Source organism: Platichthys flesus, chromosome 10 (genome assembly GCF_949316205.1).
Source record: "Platichthys flesus chromosome 10, fPlaFle2.1, whole genome shotgun sequence".
NCBI lineage: Eukaryota > Metazoa > Chordata > Actinopteri > Pleuronectiformes > Pleuronectidae > Platichthys > Platichthys flesus.
In genome coordinates, this window is record NC_084954.1 from 19,425,454 (window position 1) to 19,445,856 (window position 20,403).

At 39.8% G+C, this 20,403-nt stretch overlaps 2 protein-coding genes across 2 annotated transcripts; one reads left to right on the forward strand and one right to left on the reverse strand.

Annotated features, from left to right (window-relative positions):
• The first annotated feature begins 1,586 nt into the window (after positions 1-1,586).
• Positions 1,587-7,015, forward strand: psma6a (proteasome 20S subunit alpha 6a). Its single transcript, XM_062397268.1, has 7 exons — positions 1,587-1,770; positions 2,658-2,752; positions 2,891-2,972; positions 3,431-3,586; positions 4,183-4,361; positions 5,087-5,181; positions 5,592-7,015. The coding sequence occupies exons 1-7, from the start codon at positions 1,695-1,697 to the stop codon at positions 5,647-5,649; spliced, it is 741 nt and encodes a 246-aa protein (XP_062253252.1). The 5' UTR covers positions 1,587-1,694; the 3' UTR covers positions 5,650-7,015.
• Positions 7,016-7,919: 904 nt separating this feature from the next.
• nfkbiab (nuclear factor of kappa light polypeptide gene enhancer in B-cells inhibitor, alpha b) lies at positions 7,920-11,789 on the reverse strand. The gene is made up of 6 exons (XM_062397679.1): positions 11,427-11,789; positions 10,170-10,275; positions 9,802-10,012; positions 8,963-9,051; positions 8,588-8,848; positions 7,920-8,471 (listed from the first exon to the last, which is right to left on the reverse strand). Exons 1-6 carry the CDS (start codon positions 11,681-11,683, stop codon positions 8,436-8,438), a joined length of 960 nt encoding a protein of 319 aa, XP_062253663.1. The 5' UTR covers positions 11,684-11,789; the 3' UTR covers positions 7,920-8,435.
• Positions 11,790-20,403: the final 8,614 nt, after the last annotated feature.

A 20,403-nucleotide genomic window follows, 5' to 3' on the forward strand; every position in this document is an offset into this window, starting at 1 on the left:
AATAAAGTGTATGTGCACTTTTGTTTAACCTTCATCAGACAGAATATTTGTTCTTGCTTATTTTTTACTAATAAATGTTGTAGTGGCAACACATTACACCTAAGCAGTGAAGTAGCATTTCACTGTCAGGGGAGACTTATAAGAGCTTGACCCGGACATAGAAGCCCCCAGTCGTATGGATCATATCCAGCTGCAGCTAAAAAGTATTTGATATTCAAGGTGTCACGGTACAGGTGCTTGGATCGGAAAACAGGCCGAATAAATACATTGAAAAGGTTAATGTCACTTATTATGATAAGATAAGTAAAAACATAACATTCTTTATTTATTATACTATATATTATATATTTTCATGTATACCAGTTCTGCTCATGTAACTGCCAGGATGACCTTTGATGACCTACCTAACAGCAGATGCACCAGGTATCAGTCTTCCAGAGATCTGTGAAGTCAGAGCCACAAATCTGAACTCACTGTGCTCGCCTCAACTACAAGGACCTCGAATAGGTCCTTGTTCTGTGTCTTATCTCCTCAGATTTTACCTCTCACACTATTCACACACACACATCACCTCTTCACCAAATCTGCATAAAAGAGCCCCATGCGAATGTTTACATCTCTGCAAGCTGTCAGATCTGTTTGACCTTCTTTGCCAAAGAATATATACATATATAAAGCTGCAGAAAGTATTAAAATATTAAAGTGAAGGTCTGCAACTTCATCATTTATATCATATATATATATATATATTTCATATACATCATATATAATTAATGCCACTCATAACTTGCTCTTATTGAATAGCTATCTTTTTTTTTTCTAAATCCTTTCGAGGTGACAAAGAATTTTCACCTCACTCTTTTTCATTGTCATCCCGACTATCTACATATCAAGTGTGAGAAGATTTTGCTTTTTTCAGAAAATAAAAGGGAAAGTCTGCTATTTTTCAATATTTCATTCATAACTTTGTGTAATTACATTTTTGAGTTATTAAGAAATAACAAATAATTTTCACCTCACTCTTGTTCAGGGTGACTCCCACTGTCTGCATGATAAGTTTCAGAAGATTTTACTCCTGAATGTTTGAGAAAATCAGAGGGAAAATCCGCTTATAGTAAACTCATAACCTTGTGTAATAAAATAATATATTTATATATAACAGTCGTAAGAGGTGACAAAGACTTTTCAACTAACACTTGTTCAGGATGACCCCACTGTCTGCATGTCAAGTTTTTCTAAATTGCTCATATTAAATAGTAATTTCAAAATAATCCTTCAGAATTGATTTGATAGTTTTTAATAAGAGTTATTGAGTGCCATTATGAAAGTGGATTTTACCTTTAATCTTCTTTAAAAAACATATACAATATATGTCAATCCATTTTATTATATTATATTTGATGTGTCTTCTGGAAAGCAAAATCGTTTTTACAGATTTTTATCAAACGTGCATAACAAGTGACATTAAAGTTACAACGTTTATTTTCGTACCTTATTTCTGCGACAAGAACCTTTACCGTAGCATGTAGAATAGACGCGCATCAACTTTCACGCTGACGGGACCGGACGTACACAAACGACGGACCACGTGACCGAGGTTTATATCCGGAGCAGACATTTGCCTTCCGTTGCCGCTGCTCATCGTAGATTCAGTTTCAATTTACTGCTGTTTGCGTGTGTTTATTCTCACCGTCATGTCTCGGGGGTCGAGTGCAGGCTTTGACCGCCACATCACCATCTTCTCCCCGGAGGGAAGACTCTACCAAGTCGGTCAGTGGCGGAGGAAATGAACCAGACTCAAGCTGCTCTGTCATCACTGCTAGCTAAAAGGCTAAAACTAGCTAGCAGCGTCTAGCTTACTCATTCTTAGTAGTAGACAAACAACTTTAACATAGCGGTGTCTTTTTAATAACTGCAGATGTTTTATTTTATCAATATTTAAATATAGTTGAATTTTAATAATAATACTCACCAACTGTGTTCGTTTAATCGCAGTTTGATAGATAACAGATCCCACAGCTATGCAGCTATACACATGGCTAACTTAAGCTAACTTCAGCTAGCAGAACTTGTATACAGTTCACAAATGTGTGCTTGATGATAGTTGAAATAACGTTTGCAAACCTATATAACTTCCGGTTATGTAGCACACTAAGTAGTTAGTATCTAAGTGTCAAAACCTAATTTAGTGACAATGCTAACCAGCTAGTTTTGACTTATTTGCAGTTTGATAGCAAATCAATTCTATTGTCAGCTATCACAAGTTAGCTTGTATTACATATGTGTTCTTGCTAGTAATTGGTTTAATTCCTTATGTTGTTGACTCCTATAGTTTCCAGTTAAGTGGCACATTATTTTAGAAGTGTTTTCACAATTGTTTTCAGTGGTAATCTCTTGAATTAGTCATTTTAACTGGGCTGAGGTACATGTTAGCAGAAGACCTTGGACAGATATAGTCAAAACAAAACATGTGAGAGTGTAATACCACTATGCTGGAAATATACTGGTTGTATAATGTTATGTAAATGCTTATCCACATCCATAACAGCCCACAACTAGCTGAATTTGTTCAAAACTAAATAATAATAGTGTAAAGTTGCATTTCATCAGCAGTCTGTTACTGAAGTTGTTTTGTTTACGCTTCTATCTGTCTTCAGAGTATGCCTTCAAAGCCATCAACCAGGGAGGATTGACATCTGTAGCGGTCAGAGGGAAGGACTGTGTCGTGATCGTTACACAGAAGAAAGTCCCGGTCAGTATCCACAGGCACAACAAAGACACACTTACATTTGTGTTCCTATGTCTTCAAAACAACATATGATCACATAAACCACATAACACTGGTAGTTATCGATCTGTTACGAATGTCCGTATCTTGTGTCTCTCTCAGGACAAGCTGTTGGATGCCTCAACAGTCACACACCTGTACAAAATCACAAACAACATTGGCTGTGTGATGACCGGCATGACTGGTAATCTATACTTCATCTTGCTGTCCAGAAATGTACAAGAATGAAAAGGTTCTGTGAACAAGTTAGATAAGTTAAGATCATCCATGCCATGTGTCGCCTTATTCTCAATGTCATCATGTTCTTATTTTGAGGTGAAAATGCGTCCTCTTGATCAATAGAATTGACTAATTGCACTGCATTATAGAGCTCGCAAAGTAGAAAAACTAGCAAAACTTGTAGCTTGTATCTCCAGACCAACCCAGAGTCTACATATTTTATCTGTAAATTAATTAATTTAATCTCTACAATCATGTTGGTTGGTCAAATTTCTAATACTCCTGTCATCGAAAACAGTTATTTGCACATAGAAGTTTATAATGTTCTTTCACCCTAAAATAAATGATAAATTGAAGGAACTTGAAAGTGTTAATCCATGTTTTTGATTCTTTTATCCATGTATCTGTCTCCTTTCCCCGCAGCTGACAGCAGGTCTCAGGTACAGAGGGCCCGGTATGAAGCAGCTAACTGGATGTATAAGTACGGCTACGAGATCCCTGTGGACATGCTCTGTAAACGCATGGCTGACATCTCCCAAGTCTACACACAGAATGCTGAGATGAGACCGCTAGGATGCTGTTAGTAACTTCCATGTGTTTGTCTATTCCTGAAACGTGTCTTAAATGAATGTATAGGATTTAATTGTGTTTTAACCAAAAGAAGTAGAAGTAGTTTTCAAACTAGGGTTTGAGATGTCCTGGGGATGGGGGGGTCGCAACATATTGAGAGAGGAGAAGCGACATAATTTCATAAATAAATTAAAAGTTTAAAGCAATTAGAAATATTTTTTAGATAAGGACTAGTAGTTATATTTAAATTAAAGAATGAAGGATGTCATACTTCTGTTTGGCAAAGTGATTATGACAGATTTTTAATAGCATCAGTTGTCTGAGGTCAGAGGCTGAAAAGATGTGGAACCCCTGCATTATTTCATAAATTGTGTTTTCAAGGGTTTTCATTGCAGAATACAAGAACTCAATATCTGCCATCTGCAGGTCCGGTTTATGTCCATCTTGTTAAAACTGTCAATGTGTCTTCGTGTCACTTTTCATTTAGCATTTATTTGTCTTTTGCTAAAAGTAAAATGTATTTTTCGGTGCGCTGTTTAGAGCATTAACCTTGTTCCTACTCCTTTTTTTTTTATATTTCCCTCTGGTTTGCATCCTTCCCTCAGGTATGATAGTAGTTGGACTGGATGACGAGTTGGGTCCACAGCTGTATAAATGTGATCCTGCTGGTTACTACTGTGGCTTTAAGGCCACAGCAACTGGTGTCAAACAGACGGAGGCCACCAGCTTCCTGGAGAAGAAGGTCAAGAAGAAGCTGGATTGGACCTATGAGCAAACTATAGAGGTTTGAGACACACTATATACACTGTGTTTACACAAAGACTATGCTCTTGTTTATCATAGAGGTCAAGTATAGTCATATTTATAATGCCACGTCAGAACTTTGTCATAAAACATCTCCACTGATATGGAAGTCACATTTCACAGTTTTCATGCTATGGAATTTCTTGAATCTAATTGAATTATGCCTAACATTTTCTAGACGGGTTATTCAATAAAAATGTTCAGACCATGAAACGTCTGGGAATTTATCAACTGTGTCATTTTACTGGATTATCACCAAATTACTTGGTGGTTATCTGGCCAACTGGAGTGGAAACTAAACTGTTAAAACATCGTAATAAAAAATATTAATATTGATACAATAAAACCATTAAATTGATGCATTTTCAAAGCAAAGAAGTGATCTATGTCTACATGTATCTAAAGTGGGTGCTGCACACATTAACCCTTTTCAATGTCCCTTCCCTCCACAATTCAATGTTAATAGGTTTGAGTGATATACTTTCCCCCAATTTTTCTGTAGAATTCTTATGTTGCCTTGGAAACAAGAAACATTGAGAATATAGATTTGTATTATCAAATTTTTATCAATAATTGCTAGCATCCCACATGTATTTATACATGTTTAATACATCTAGAGGATTTGACACAATGGGTCCCATGCTGTTTCTTACTGCTTCCATATCTGTTAATTTCTTCTCTCACTTCTCACCTTCTCCAAAACAGACGGCCATCTCATGTATGTCGACCGTCCTCTCGATCGACTTCAAGCCCTCAGAGCTGGAGGTGGGAGTTGTAACTACAAAGGAACAGAAATTCAAGTGAGTAGATTCATGAGACAGGGTGATAAACACTGTCCCAGAGGCCATCAATGAGAAATATGATATTTGCCAAAGATAGGAATGAGGCTGCACTGGCCAGAGGCCCCTTTATGGGTATATGAAATGAAATGGAAATGAATATTTGTTGCTCAATAGAAAATTAAACCCCAGCCTTCTGCCTTTTTAAGTTTTGTATTATTGCCCTGAAACTTAAACATGCTAATTTGTCTGCTCTGTTCAGACACATCAGACTTATGTTTAAAAAAGGAGATATGATGGAAATTCCCTACAGCTAAGACCAGGGATAAGATCAAATTAAGCCTTTACATAGTGTGTGCATGCGCGTGTACATCCCAAAAAACTGGCAGAACAAGAAGATATGACCGTTAACTTGTGTGTTTGCATTCCAGGATTCTGTCAGAGTCTGAGATTGATGTTCACCTGGTGGCTTTGTCTGAGAGAGAGTGAGGAAAGTCCGCAGCCATTTTTTGCAGCCGTCCTCTTCATTATCCTCTGAAAAGGACGATGGCTGGTAAACCAGAAAAACTCATTCAAAGGCTTCGTCTATAAAGAAGATGAAGGACCAGCAGGCATCATCTTGTTCAGAGGACCTGCACAACAAAGTGACAGACAAAACTATACACAACAATCATTTTATAACAGTTGGGTAGAACACGTGACCCGGCTTCAACATGACACGTCCCCTCCTCCATCCTCCCTGGTCATAGTCAGAATCTGATTGGACACACTATTATCCACACATCGACCTCTCTGCGTTTTCCTTCTAACCACACCGAGACATCATCAATGCAGCCGGCTGCCAACTGTCAGAGCCTGGAGAGATGCTGACCATTGACATTATTCCACCATTTATGACAAACCAGCCTGATATGCTCCCTGTTGACTATGTCACAGAGACATTGACCACAGAGCCCTCTCTGGATGCTGTTGTTAGCTGCGAGCAGATCTGAAGATGAAGGTGTTGTAACAACAACTACTTCCCAACACCTCTCATAGCATCTTGAGCTGCTGTATTTGAAGCAGTGTTTCCTCATCATCTTTACTCAGGGCTGCCACAACTCTCTGAAACTCTTGTTTTATTCATCTGCTCCAAAGTCTCTCCTCTCTGTCTTTATCTCCAGGAGGATGTTTATTATCTGATAGACTTTGTGAAAATCCAGGGATCAGCCGTGGTCAACTCAGGTCAATGTCAATGGGAAGTCATTAGTTATTTCTCTCAATCCTCCTCTCTGCTGTACAAAACTGCCCTTCTATTAAACAGTGTTTTTATTGAACACATAAGTTTGCCTGTTCTCTTTTCTGTGCATATTTCACCACGTGCTGTTGTCGACGTCACGTTTGTCTGATGGCGCTCACTCAGACATGAGTTTGAAATGCTTTCTTAAGTAATTCGGAAGTTGGGAATTAAGGCTACTTTGTGAATAGGAAACTTGCAAATCGAATTAAGTGGTTGTGAGGTCACAGTTGAGGCTGCCTGTGTTAAACAGCATTTAACTTCTAATGTTTTACCCTCATTACGGTCCATCGAATCATTAGGAACATAATCCTCTGAAAACATCAGTGCACACAGCTGTGTGCTTCATGACAGATCCAGCGCTAAGATCACTGATTTGGTGATATTCAAATTTTCTAAAAAAATGTAACCTGTAATTCCCTCTTCAACTTTGACCTCAGTGGTAAAACATGTAATTTAACCAACACCTGTGTTCAACAAAAAAACTGAATATTCTCCTTCAAAGTCAATGCCAGAACATTTTGTATTCAATGACATTTGACTGTACATGTGTACCTAATAAAGTGGCTACTGAGTACATTTCCTGCAGTTTTGTTTGAACTTAATCACTTGCAGTGTTCCAGGAGATTTAAATGGAATATTGGCAATATTAATTTATTATTCATACATGTGCAGTGTATATAATTGAGCTGGTTTAAGTTTAAAAAGCTCTGTATATTGACATAATACCGCTGCTGGTGTATGAATCAAATGGTGAAGCATCACATGGGGTGAACTGCTGTTACAATAATTCTAATATAACTTTTAGTTTGTAATGGCAACCCACTTAGCTGATGGGCCAAATTCAATCTAAGCCGAAATCTACAATGTGACAATAGAATAGTGAAAACCCTTTAAGGATATTTATTTACTTCGATTTAAACTCCCTTCTTCCCCGGGCTCGACCGAGTATCCTGTTGCGCCGTGGATTCCCTTCTTCGGAGGAGGATGTGGAGCAGGAATGTCGCCAACAGCTGAGTGCTCCTGGGAATTTCCGGTCCATTTCCCCTTAGCCCCACCCTCCCAAATAAAAAACAACTTCCTGATTTAGATGACAGACCTATCAGCCTCAATGCACGCACATAACATTTCCCAAAGCCTTTTTTTATCCCTTGCTGGGTGCACACCAAGCAGGAAGGAGTGCATGGCACAATCTGCAAACAGATCCTCAGCAGAAGCAAGTTATCAACTGTTTCGCGCGTGACATCCATTATTTGAAAATAAAGGGCGATGAGTTAGATGTTAAATTATGTAAGACTTTAAACAGACACTGAAGGCAGTAGAGGCATGTGGTTAAAATAATTCCCTTATAATTCAAGCCTTGTGATATTGTTAGGTCGACTATTCTTGATTTATGATCTTGATCATTGATGTCTAATGAATTGTATACATGCATGTATCTCGGCTGCAGACCACCAACAGACATATACAAACACAGGATGTCTTCACTGTTAAATATGAGTCTTTTAATTTAACTGGAGTGTGCTGGACTGTTTGCTATCTGACATATACAACCTACTCAACTGTACACATTCACAGCTTCCATAAAAAATACATCTTAGTATACACAGCATTTACAATATCATACAACAGAGCTGTTGCAGGTACATCTGGGTGGGTGGATGTGTTTTAGTGACAATCATGTCCACAGAATGCAAGCGATTCTCTTATAATGCAGCGGTGCCATCCCACCATAATGTGTGGCGGGTGTTCACATCATGTGTTATCTCTCCGGCGGAGCAGTCTCGCTGGCTCCATCGGCCACCAGTCTCTTGTTAGTCTTTGCCTTCGCAGCCGCCTGACCGATCCGTTTTGTCAGCGGTCACGTCTGCACCGTGTCAGCCACACATTCCTGTGACGTCGCTCCAGGAAGCAGCAGGCGAGCCGTCTCTCCCGTCTTTTACCGTCGTCATCAAAGCCACACACCTCTGTAACTTCCCCTCTCTTGTCCCGTTTCCTGCTACTGTCCATTCCAGTGAATGTCGTCATAACCCACCTGCGGACACACGGAAGACAGTGGGGCAAAAAAATTAAGCACAAAGCGGGGAATTTTCGGCATTTCATAATACCAAACTGAATGTTCAGTGGAAGTTCCAGGTTTTCAACACGCACCTCCTCGTCAGAGTTATCGTCCTCCTCTTCCTCGCTGTCATCTGATTCGCTGTCAGGCAGCTCCCTCAGGTCTGGATTGGTCAGCGAGTACAGCTCTTCCCGGATGTCGCAACTGCCGTACCCGTAGGTGAGGTGGTAGGGGGTGTGGCCTCCAGAGGACAGGAGGTTGGGGTCTGCTCCTTTTTTCAGCAGCAATTTGACCAGTGAGAGATTCTGCTGATCCACTGCCAGATGGAGTGCACCACGGCCGTTATGCTGCTCCTACAGGACAGGGAGAGATGGTTTTAGCACAGGGACAGAGGCAAAGCAAAAATACAACAAGAGGGCCGAGTGTGGGTCCTCAAAATGTCAGTTATTCCATATGGTGTTGTTTACCTTTGCATTAATATCAGCTCCTAGTTCCACCATGTTCTCCACCAGTGAGAGGAAACCATGGACTGAAGCAAGGTGGAGGCAGTTCTGACCTGCACAATACATCAGAGCAACAAGTTTTAACAGCTGACTACAGACCAGTACATGTCATTTTTATCACAGCAGCTCTGCAGGAGAGTCCAGCTTCCAAATGGATTTCAACTGGACAAATTATTAACTTAGATATGCACTAAATGCAATTATGTAAAACTATGTCAACATATATGAAAACACATACAAAAAATTGTATATCCTGATAATTTGGTTCTCAAAAGAATCTGTCAATAACCCACCAACAATTTAAGAATGAATATTTATACATTTGGAGCCTTATGATCTAACATTATATTCCATGGAATAGGAGGGTCAGGATGTAGTGCTATGAAAAGCTACCGGTTTCCCCTTACTCGCCTACGAGTTTCCTTCCTCTGAACCACAGTGTTCAGGGATACTGGACAGAAGCAGAAATAATTGCTATTGCCCTCCGTTCCTCCTTATAACTAGCAGCCAAGACAAGCTGCAGACTATTCAGTGTCACATCTGTTTCTATGCAGTGTGGGTGGGCCACACCACAGAGTGGAAATAGCAATCACTGCACAGTTTTTTATGTTGCTCAAACATTGTAATTGAGCCTTCTCAAATTCAAATATTTGTGTTACCCAATGTGCAAACAAATTTAGTTTTAATGTTGACAATTAAGTGTTATTTAGACCACTGTGTCCAAAGTGGGAAAATAACAGAAACATAGTCCAAATCCCATCACTTCCCCAGACAAAACACTTGTTCCTACAATAAAATCTTACCATTATAGTTGCAGGCAGCCATCACTGTGTGTAGGTGGTCTTTCTGACCGTACTGGGTGAGGACACTGAAGCACGGCAGGTTGCCATGGCGACAGGCAATGTGAAGTGCAGTGTCCCCTCTGTTGTCCACCAGCGTGGGGTCACAGCCAGACGCCACGAGCTGCTGACACACGTCGGCCTGGCTTGTTATGACCGCTAAGTGGAGAGGAGTCTGGAGGAGGAAGATTATGATAAAACAAGTGAGTTTCTGAGCCGGCAGGTATTAAGCATGGACTTGTTTTGTTGCTACAGTACAGTCTGGTGGAACAGATAGTCTTTATGAGAAAGTTAACAGAAGTAGGTTCTCTTTGGTGATGTCCACCACGTACCTGTCTCAGGTCGTTCTGTGTGTTCAGGAAGTCTGTGTTCTTGGACACATCGATCATGGTTTTGATGTAGTCCTTGGCCTCGTGGATGATGGCCAGGTGGAGTAGCCTATAGAGACAGAGGAGAAGGGTATTAGACCAGTTAAAATACATGTACACAACAAGAACTAATGTAAAGGACAACAGGAATATGTTCAAAATGGAAAACCAGAAGAGCCCGATCGAGTTATCGGCTGTCTGATACATATCGATACCAGTGATTCATTTCGTGATATCTAAGGAAACACTGGCAATTATACATTTAATGTATATATAATCATATAATCATTATAATATAATACAGTAGTTTCTGTGTCACAGTATTTTTTTTTTCATTTTATTTACTATTGCATTGTATAATTTTAAAAGTTATACACTGCATTCAGTCTGATGGTTTTGTGAGCAGTTCGTTTCCTGCATTTGAAAATAAAAGCTCCACTAGATGTTGAACTTTGACCTCCGCACTGAGAACCCCTGCTGTGCCTTTAGACATGAAAACACGTGCTTTGGTCAGATCGGTGTAACGTTACTCCAGGTTTGTTTACCGTTTATTAAACGGCTCATCAGTTGATTAGACAAGTTCAACTTTGACATGATGTCAGACAATACATCACGCACGAGCTTTGTCAGCAGTTTAAAGACAACGCAAAGTTTCCCCCGCGGAGGAATCAGAATGTTATAAAACATTCGGGGACTATTTTATCGGGTTTCTCTTTGGTTCCTATTTCAGCAGTAATCCGCAGTCGTCTCTTTCAGGGTAGTGTTTCGGCCTCAGACTTTTTACTGTTTTTTTATTTTTCTCCTCCGTCTTCCTCGCTTCGCATGCGCGCGTCCGTCGGATTCCTTGGCGGCGCGCCCGGGACTTTCCCAGCCTGACCCGCGGCCATAGTAGATTCCCCCCTGATAATGGCCCTTTGTTTACGGCCCCTTCCAGCGGCGCTGACCGCAGCTCCAGCCAGGAACCGACCGGACAGCACCTCTATGTGTTGTTAGCACCATGAGCACTAATACAGTGGTGTGTGTGTGAGGCCTGTTTGTCGTAATGACAGGCTGGAGCAACTCGTTCCCACAGGGAAGGATCCTATTTCCTCCGAGAGCCGAGCTAGGGCCTGCTCCGCTGCTGCAGCTACACCTCCGGCAGCTCGCTCTCTCTCTCTCCCTCTTACACACACACACCGCCGCCATGTTACACTCCACAGCCGTATCCCTGTTCAAACTTACGTGTCTCCGTCCTCCGTGACCTGTGTCTTCCACTCCGGCTGCTCTTCTCCTGCAGCGGTACTCTGTCGGTGCTGCGACGGATCACAGCTCACCTGGAGCCCCCGGATCTCGGCCGCCACCGCCTGGTACTCCTCCTCCTTCAGCGAGTCCAGGCCGCTGTCGAGCCGCTCCTCCGTCGCCTGAACCGGCGGCTTCCCCTCTTTAGTCTCCCGGCTGTAATCCATCTGGTTCAGTAGACTGGTCCGATGCAGGTCCATGGCTGCTGCTGCGTCTGTTGATCGCGGAAACGATGTGCGCTTGGTTGTGTACCCTGGCGGAGTTGTGCAGCAGTCTGTAAATTCCCTGTACGTGTGTGTGTGTGTGGCTGCGGCGGGGCGGAGCTTACAGCTAGGTGGGGGATTTCCAGAAAACTGTCACTTAGAATAACACAGCGCGAAGATCTCTGGCTCCAGCAGGGGATTTCTATACAGACACATATAAACACACGACTCAGTCTGGAAGCAACAGAGCACAGTCACTCTGCACGCTGCATCTACTGCACCTCGATTATACACATTCACATTAGCAGTGCAGACTCTGCGACTCAAAACAAACATGCACTGTCTTTATTTAAGTTCCATTCACAACCAGAAGTTATTTATAGGAGTAATAAACCAAACAATGGTATATCATAACAACAATAACAATACCAATGATAGTTATAATGGAAAATGCATGTAAATGCATGGTTACACGGTTTAACACATTTCTGCGTACAAATAAGGCACGCATAGAAACCTGCATAACTACGTACAATCGAGCAAACAGACACACATGCATACACACAAACTCCTTTGATCTGGATCCAGAGCATAATTTTCTTTGATCTCTCCTAACCCAAACTGCATCCGTCCACCAAGTTTCATGGAAATTGTTTGTGTTAGTTATGTAGCGATACTATCAAGGTGCACCAGGTTGCACACACTCAGATATCTGTCCCTTAAATATGACTGACTTTCCCATCAAGATCCATGAATCGTTCTCTGTGAAATCAATGACGATGTTGCAAAACGCCCTATGTAGCAATGCCAAAGATAGTTAAATAAGCCACCTGGATCCACCCCCTGATTTGAATCCACAATGTCCTTGTTGGAGGTAATTAACCATGCAACCAAACCAGAAAATAACTAGCCAGTAGCCTTTAAAAACAAACCATAGATTGATGGAAAGAAAAAATTCCAAATCTTCAACAATCCTAAAAAATTCCCAATTATGTTACAATTAATATTCAGTATTCTATCTGGATTTGCAGTTTACAAGTCGAATAGTCGGAATATCTTGAAGCTTATATGTTTTATATAACAGCCCTGTTTGTCGCTTAATGACTCATCACTCATTGATGACTTTCTGTTTTGATATGAGCGAGGTATGGACACCTGGAAAGTCCTTAAAGTCTCTAACTTTGCCAGTACCTCCCTGCTGAATCAGTCTAACAAGCTTTTATTATTTTATTAGGAGGACATGCTTACATTTATGTCACATGCTTAGGGGTTGTTATTCTTTTATTCATTCTTTCATAACTTACTTTTCATTTGATCTTATATATTTAGTCGTTTTTATGTGGTTTTATTTGTGAAACTCTGTTACTATGTTTAGAAAATAAAGATATACTATTGTTATATTACTACAAGATATGAAGATATTTTTAAATGCTTTAAGGCTGAATTTTTTGCACTTTATTTTAGCTTTAACTTAAATAAAATACACAGACCGAACGGTTGACTGATATTTGGCTTTGCAGCCTCGTGACTCACCTCAGTCTTTCTCTCAATTATATATGAGTTCATGAAAACTTACACAAGTGAAAACAAGAAAGTAGGAGCTGTTCTGCAGCCCCTCAATGTCAGAGTGGGTGCGTAGACCTGCAGTGTGTGTGTGGGTGTGTGTGTGTGTGTGGGGGGGGGGGGGGGGGGGGGGGGGCTGCAGTCTGCACAGGAGTTTCCTCCAAAACCCAGGGACACACAGTTCTTGTTCATATCTGATCTTATGTCTGTTCTGAGAAATCATGACTCTCATTCACAAACAGATTATATCACTGCCTGCTGTCTATGGGTACATTCACTAGTAGTGCTGAACATCCTGCCATGCAAGTTATTCCTACACAAAGTGGAAAAACACTCCTGCAGATGTTTGTTCTGACAAGTGGCCTAAACGCCCACTGGTTCTTTTCATGGTGCCTTTAATAACCCAGTATCAAGTCACTCATTCATGTCCTTTGCAGATAAAATGGAAGAAGTCCAAGTTTTCAACAAGGCTGTGCTCTTTCCCTTTAAAAACAAACAGCGGGTTGAACGTGATGTTCTGGAGGCCTGGGGGAAACTCCAGGCTTGTTTTACATCCTATTGTTCAGTCCGTGTGACCAGTTCAACTGGGAAGCTCAGGCTTCGCTCTCAGCACATTTTTTACTGTCACGATAGCAACTGTTGAGCAGCATATCAGGATTCCTCTCAGAAAAAAATGCATATTCACACAAGCACACATATGCAAATACATTGTGTTTCAACTATTACATTTTCGGTGCAGAACATTTTGTATCATCAGGGGCTTTCAGCTGTGACCAGTGCCATCTGTGGTTATGGCCCTGGTTGTATGTGATTGTACAGTGGAAATTCAATATTTCAAATATATTAGAAGTGTGCACCAAATCTCTACAGCCAGCGAACACCATTTACCTTTATTACTGCAACAGACAGCGTTTGATAAATATCCCAAAGAGGGATCAAACCACCATAACATCTGTAACATCTGTGTGCATTGACGGTAACAGACACTAACTAGTGTAGACACTAACTAGTGTCTGTCACCATAAAGAACTAGGCTGCACAGATATGTTTAAATGAAGCAAATACAATTGGAAACACTCAGACTAAATCATTCTGACTGGAAGCATGTGCAGCTTAACTAGCAGGGACATTTCTACAATATGCATCAACACTTAAAACAGTAGGCTACAGAAAAATAATTTCTAAAATGCTGAAAATCCTCCCAAACGTTTTAGCGGCAGCCTAAGACGAGGAAAGGAGTAAATATAGTTGCAAAAGCGAATAAATGCTCTTGGGTTTTTAGCAATCAGTACAATTAGAGACTTCTACAGGCTTCTCTAAATGTAAGGTTGAGTCATTAACATTTCCCCAACATTACCTATGATTACGATGGAATGTGCTCCAACAGGAAAACCAGGGGAGAGGTACTAGAGACACAGGTATTAAGTCTCTGATGATTGGGGTTCTATAATATGAACATCTCAGAATTACAGCAACCTACAGAGCGGTGTAAAAGTCTAGTTGTGCATTTGAGAAAAACTTACTTTGATTTGTATCATATGTACAGTTTGTGTAGGCATGCATTTATGTACTGTGTATTGTGTAAGATGTAAAGTGATTTGCAATATGATGGCCATTTCTTAAGGCTTTATTTCCTAATGCCTAACAGTGAGATTTGACATTCCAAATCGGTTTATATCAGCTTTACTTTAATAATTATACACCTAAGTAACTCAGACAAATGAATGCCAGATCATTTCCTTGGCAGCTTCATGCCTCTTTCTCCTGATGACAATAAAAATAATGTAAAATCAGATTACACCAGAGAAAACATGGAAGGTGAGTGTAAACTCTTCTAGTTACTGTTATCCAGGTTTGCCTGGTTGCAGCAGTTCTTTCAACAAACTCGATGGAGAGATTATATATCACATTTATCAGTTAATTGAATTATTAAACAAATCGTTAATAGTGGGTTAAATGAAAGAGATTGATGTTTATAATGGATATACAGCATTATAAAATGAAGGTTATTGCTTTTTAACTCAAAAGATGTAAACTAGAGCATGTGACAACGAATCTTCTCAAAATTGCTCACTATAAGAATAGTCATTGTTACAGTAATGTGTGACTGTATTTACACCTGCACATACAATGTCTATGCATGTGTGTCGGTGGGAATCCCTGGGCATTCTGGACATATGCAGTCATGCAAATGACTCATGATGAATCAGTCACAATCACCTGCAACACACACACACACACACACAATAACTTATTGGGATAAAGGGTCAAACTGAAGGATGACTCATTAAATCACGTGTGGGACATGAAACCTCATGATGAAGTGGAGTTTCACAGAATTCACCTGCGTCTTCACCTGCTTCCCCTTTGCTGCACCTCCTGCTTCCTGCTTCGAGCTGCAGCCTGACTTCTCGTCTGGCAAACTTCCCGTTGTATTTACTGGAGACGTTCACAGTCAAGTTGTGTTATGTCTGTTGTTGTTTCACTTCAATTATGAGAAGGCTGCTTTGATTGCTGCCCTCCAGAGACTTGTTGAATCTTTACAAAGGAGCTCGGAAGCTCTTCTGGTGACACAAGGGGGCCCAGCACTTCACTGAGACACCTTCTGTTTGGTTCTACTTGAGTTAATCATCTGTATGGTACATTGCTTTTTCAGGAAGGATTCAAATCTATTGGAGCCACAACTAAATAAAAAACAAACAAATAAATAAATATAATATTAAACTTAATTAGTATGACCCCTTTTAAAACACAGTTACAAGGTGCTTTATAGGTTGAACATAGAAAGCACACAGTGTAAGAAACACTTAAAAGCTCTTTGATGACAACACAGTATTAGAATGCAAATACAGAAATCAAAAAGGTTACAGATGAGAAAAGAGTGAGCATTTTACAGTTATTCTGTCACATTTATTGGATAATTCCAATTTCAAGTTAGTTTTATGTAAAAAACTAAACAAATGATCAGTGTGTAAAATATGATGTATTTTCACATATTAAGGCACGGTGGTGCAGTGGATAGATAACGTTTTGAGAGAGTTATGTCTTTCTGTCTGAAGTTTACATGTTCTCCACATGTCTGTGTGGATTTTATCTGGGTACTCCGGCTTGCTCCCACAGTCCAAAATGTGCAGTCTGTATAAGCATGAACATGAATGGTTGTTTAACTCGGTGATGAGTCCAGGACATACCCCCCCCCACACACACACACACACTCATGCAGTGTCCGCTGGGCTTGGCTTGTATGCTTGTATCCTGTGGTTACAGCATACAAAAATAACATTTGAAAACGAGTATTCTATTTTCTTGAGTAGCCAACTTAAGTCATACTTATGTTAAATAACTTAATACTCTATTAATTGCTTATAACCTAAAAAAGACACACTAGTAAGATTTTATTATTTTACAGATTTTTCACATTTACAATAGATGGATTTACCAGAATAAAGATTGTGGTAAATGTATGTGCTCTTAACAGAAAGAAGAAATAGATTTAAAGCATAATGTGTCATTCAGTCAATTAAATCCTTATATTTGATTGAAATATCAGAGGCTAACTAAAACAGTTGTAGCTTCAAATTCACAAACAGTACAGTTAACATTTGTGTCAGGTTTTCAAAGGGACTATAGCTGTGCTCAGATCTGATTAGTCTGCAGGGGTGTTGTTAACTAACGTGATGATGTTCCTGAATTTTGCTGAGTCTGCTGTTGTGAGCTGTGGGGCTTTATGCAGTCAGCAGTGTGGACTTCCCTTTGCTGATTTCTGTTTTATTTCATAGAACCTGAAGTTAACTGGATTTGCTGAACAGACTGAGAAAACAGTGATGACCCTGCAGAGATCCAGCGCTCTAGTTTCCTGGCGTTTAGCACAAGTGGGCAACAGAGAACCTGAGTCAGGTTTTTCTTTGCTTGTAACTCAGAGAAGGTTGACCTCACCTGAGCTGGTCCCTGGATGCACATACACCTCATGAGGCAACCCACTCTCAATCCAAGGAAGCAACAGATAAGATAAGATAAGATAAGATAAGATAAGATAAGATAAGATAAGATAAGATAAGATGATCCTTTATTAGTCCCACAATTGGGAAATTTGCAGCATTACAGCAGCAAGAGTCAAAAAGACGTCAGCAAGTAATAAGTTACATGCATACTTAAAGGTAAGGAATACATAGAATATATATAAATATAGAAACATATGAATGTAATTAATCTAGGATATACAGTTTAAAAACAGGAAGAAATATATGCAGTGTGAAGATATTTACAGTAAATGGATTGCACATGAACTGTTGATATTGCAGATATCGTTCATTGACAGATTAATATAGCACAGTGAATATTGCACATTTGAGACTTAAGATTTTAAAGTGCAGTCCATAATACTTGCGGTGAATGTTCTTTTTACTAGGAGCAGAGTTGATGTATAGACTTACTGTCTGTCCCATACAGAGTATATACACAGAGCAGATCTGTGTCAGTAGGGGGAGTAAGAGGACCACGGTCGGCTGACAAAGCTCTTTCTGTTCAAAACACAATTTTAACAAAGATCACCAGTGTGGTTGTTCAGATAGTGAAAATAGCAGTGTGCATTTGAATCCCATGATAATAACAATGGTCTTTATTTTCTCCTGCACATGGAGGTAGGAGGTCAGTCAGAGGGTAGCAGCCTCGGAGCTGGTAAGACATGAGGGGATGAATTGTTTTTCTTTCATTTCTTTCAATCGTCACTTCTGTATTGTAGCGGTTGACTCACATTGAAATTTAAACCTCAATCATTCAATGGTCAAGAATGAACCTTACATGTGAAGCTTTGTACACACATAGACAAGAAGTTCTCAACGTGATCAGAAAAAAAACATTTGACTTCTTAGTATCATATATCTGCTGATGGAGCTCAGGTCCTATGTTTGAAAGTGTCATGTTTCCAATAAATATAAGCACACTGGACTCATTGTTGCCTTTGTCTGCAACTTTATAATAACTTGTTTACTGTTACTGCCATCCCATAACCCCTTGTAACCCTGATCAGTTTCCTGAAGGTCCAAAGGTCATTAAAGGGGAGCGAGCTGTGGAACTCCCTGCCTGGAGATCCCCCGTTATCTTCTTTTAAATCTCACCTACTCATATCTCGTCTCAACTGTTGGTTTGATTAAAACAATAAAAATGTATCTGATTACAAGTTATGTTTTGGATTTCATTTCTTGCATTAATGTGTTATTGTAATGCAATTTTTTACTTTGTTTTGAAAGGTGATAAATAATTTACCTAATCATCATAATCATTATTATTATCATCACTCTTATTATCATCATAATCATTATTATTATTATCATCATTATTATTATTTGTGTTAGTTCAGTCCAATATTAGGTTTAAAGTAGACCTTGAGGTGGATTTCTTTTTGTCGACTAGATGGTGTCAGACAACAGCCTCCAGCTTCTGAAGCTAAAACTCAGTTTAACTGGTTCATCCAGTTAAGATGTTGCTCCTCTGATTCACAGTTTGGGTTGAGACGCCAACAAAGCTACTCAAACTGTGGCTCTGGGGTATTTTCACCACTAGAGGGCGACACGTGATCACTTTAGTGAAACGTGAGTGACTGATGGTGTGTGTAACCAAATAAACTGAAGTATGAGGATGGAGCCGAGGAGCAGTCAACTGAGAGGGATTCATGAAATCTTCTATATGACAGGAGCATCACGCCAATGAAAACTCATTTACTTTGTAAAGTTTTCTTACGAAAATACGTGAAGTATCACAGACGAACCGTTTTGTCCTGCAGCAAATCAGCCTGTTTCTCTGTCAAAACGTTCAGATGGATAGATGATCTTTAGTGTCTGCACCACCAGACACAGAGAAATCACATTTAAAAAAAAATGTAAATCCAATAAATGCCACATGGTGCTGACACCTGAGGAGGACTGTTAAATAAGAAATATAAAAGATACATGAAAAACAGCTCAGTGTGCTGTGTCTGTAAGTTTAAATGAATGATTTCTTGTAGCGGTTCATGTTTGTGAGGCTGTGTCCTCTGGTAGGATGAGATCATGATTTATTTGTCTCAACTCAACATAACGTCATCAGTAAAGGATTACCTGCTAACAGTAACAGCACCAACTGACAGAACTTGTTAAAGTTAAAGGACTCATGAGGCCAGTAACTAAAGCCATCTCAGGGTGAACACACCAAATCGAATAGGACTGCGTTATGCCTCCATTTGCTACATTCACACCCAGAATCATTAATCCTAAATTAAACCTATATTATCACTGTAGCCTTAAAAATAGCCTCTTAATTAACAAGTGAAGTGTGATAAATCTGAGAGTTTTATTATCAGACATTTCACACACACACAAACACACACACAAACACACTGACTCTGACACACACACGCACACACTGACACACGTACAAAGAGGATTGCCATCAGTAAAGATGTAAACTCTATGTAAACAGACAGACAGCTCAGCTGTATAATGCTGCAGTACTTAAAGGCTTGTGACAGAGGAGCACAGATCAATAGTCATTTTCAGCAGTCTGCAGGATTATCCACCTCACTGCCCACTGATGTGATGCAAAAGAGAGACAGACACACACACACACACACACACACACACACACACACATCTCTCTGGAAGCCTCGCCAGACTGTCTCTGGATCCATATTTCTTGAAAGAGACTGAGAATTTTTTTTCTCCTTTTTTACTCAAAAATGCTGTGCCCAGAACACCCCCCACTTCCGCTTGATGAGCTTTTTGAGAAGACAAACTTTCATTATTTGACCCTCAAGGTAGAAAACTGCCATAGCCCTACTCTTTTGTTATTATGAATCTGCAATTTATGAATCCCTTTCTCTTGTTGCTGTAATATCTTACAGAAATTAATTTAAAATATAATTTTGTAAATAGAAAATAAACATTGTAAACTGTTGCTGCTAGTTGAACTAAGGTTAGTTTTACCATAGACTCAAACTGTAATTTCTGACAGCACAAGTCAACTATTTATTGAAGAGTATATCTGCTGTGAGTGGTAAAATAAAAGAAGGGTATCTTGAAATATTGTAATATAACTTTTTTATTTGATACAGCTTGTTTACCACCCACTGGTTTGACATTCAGTGGAAAGGACACATTTTAAATCACTAATGTAAATAT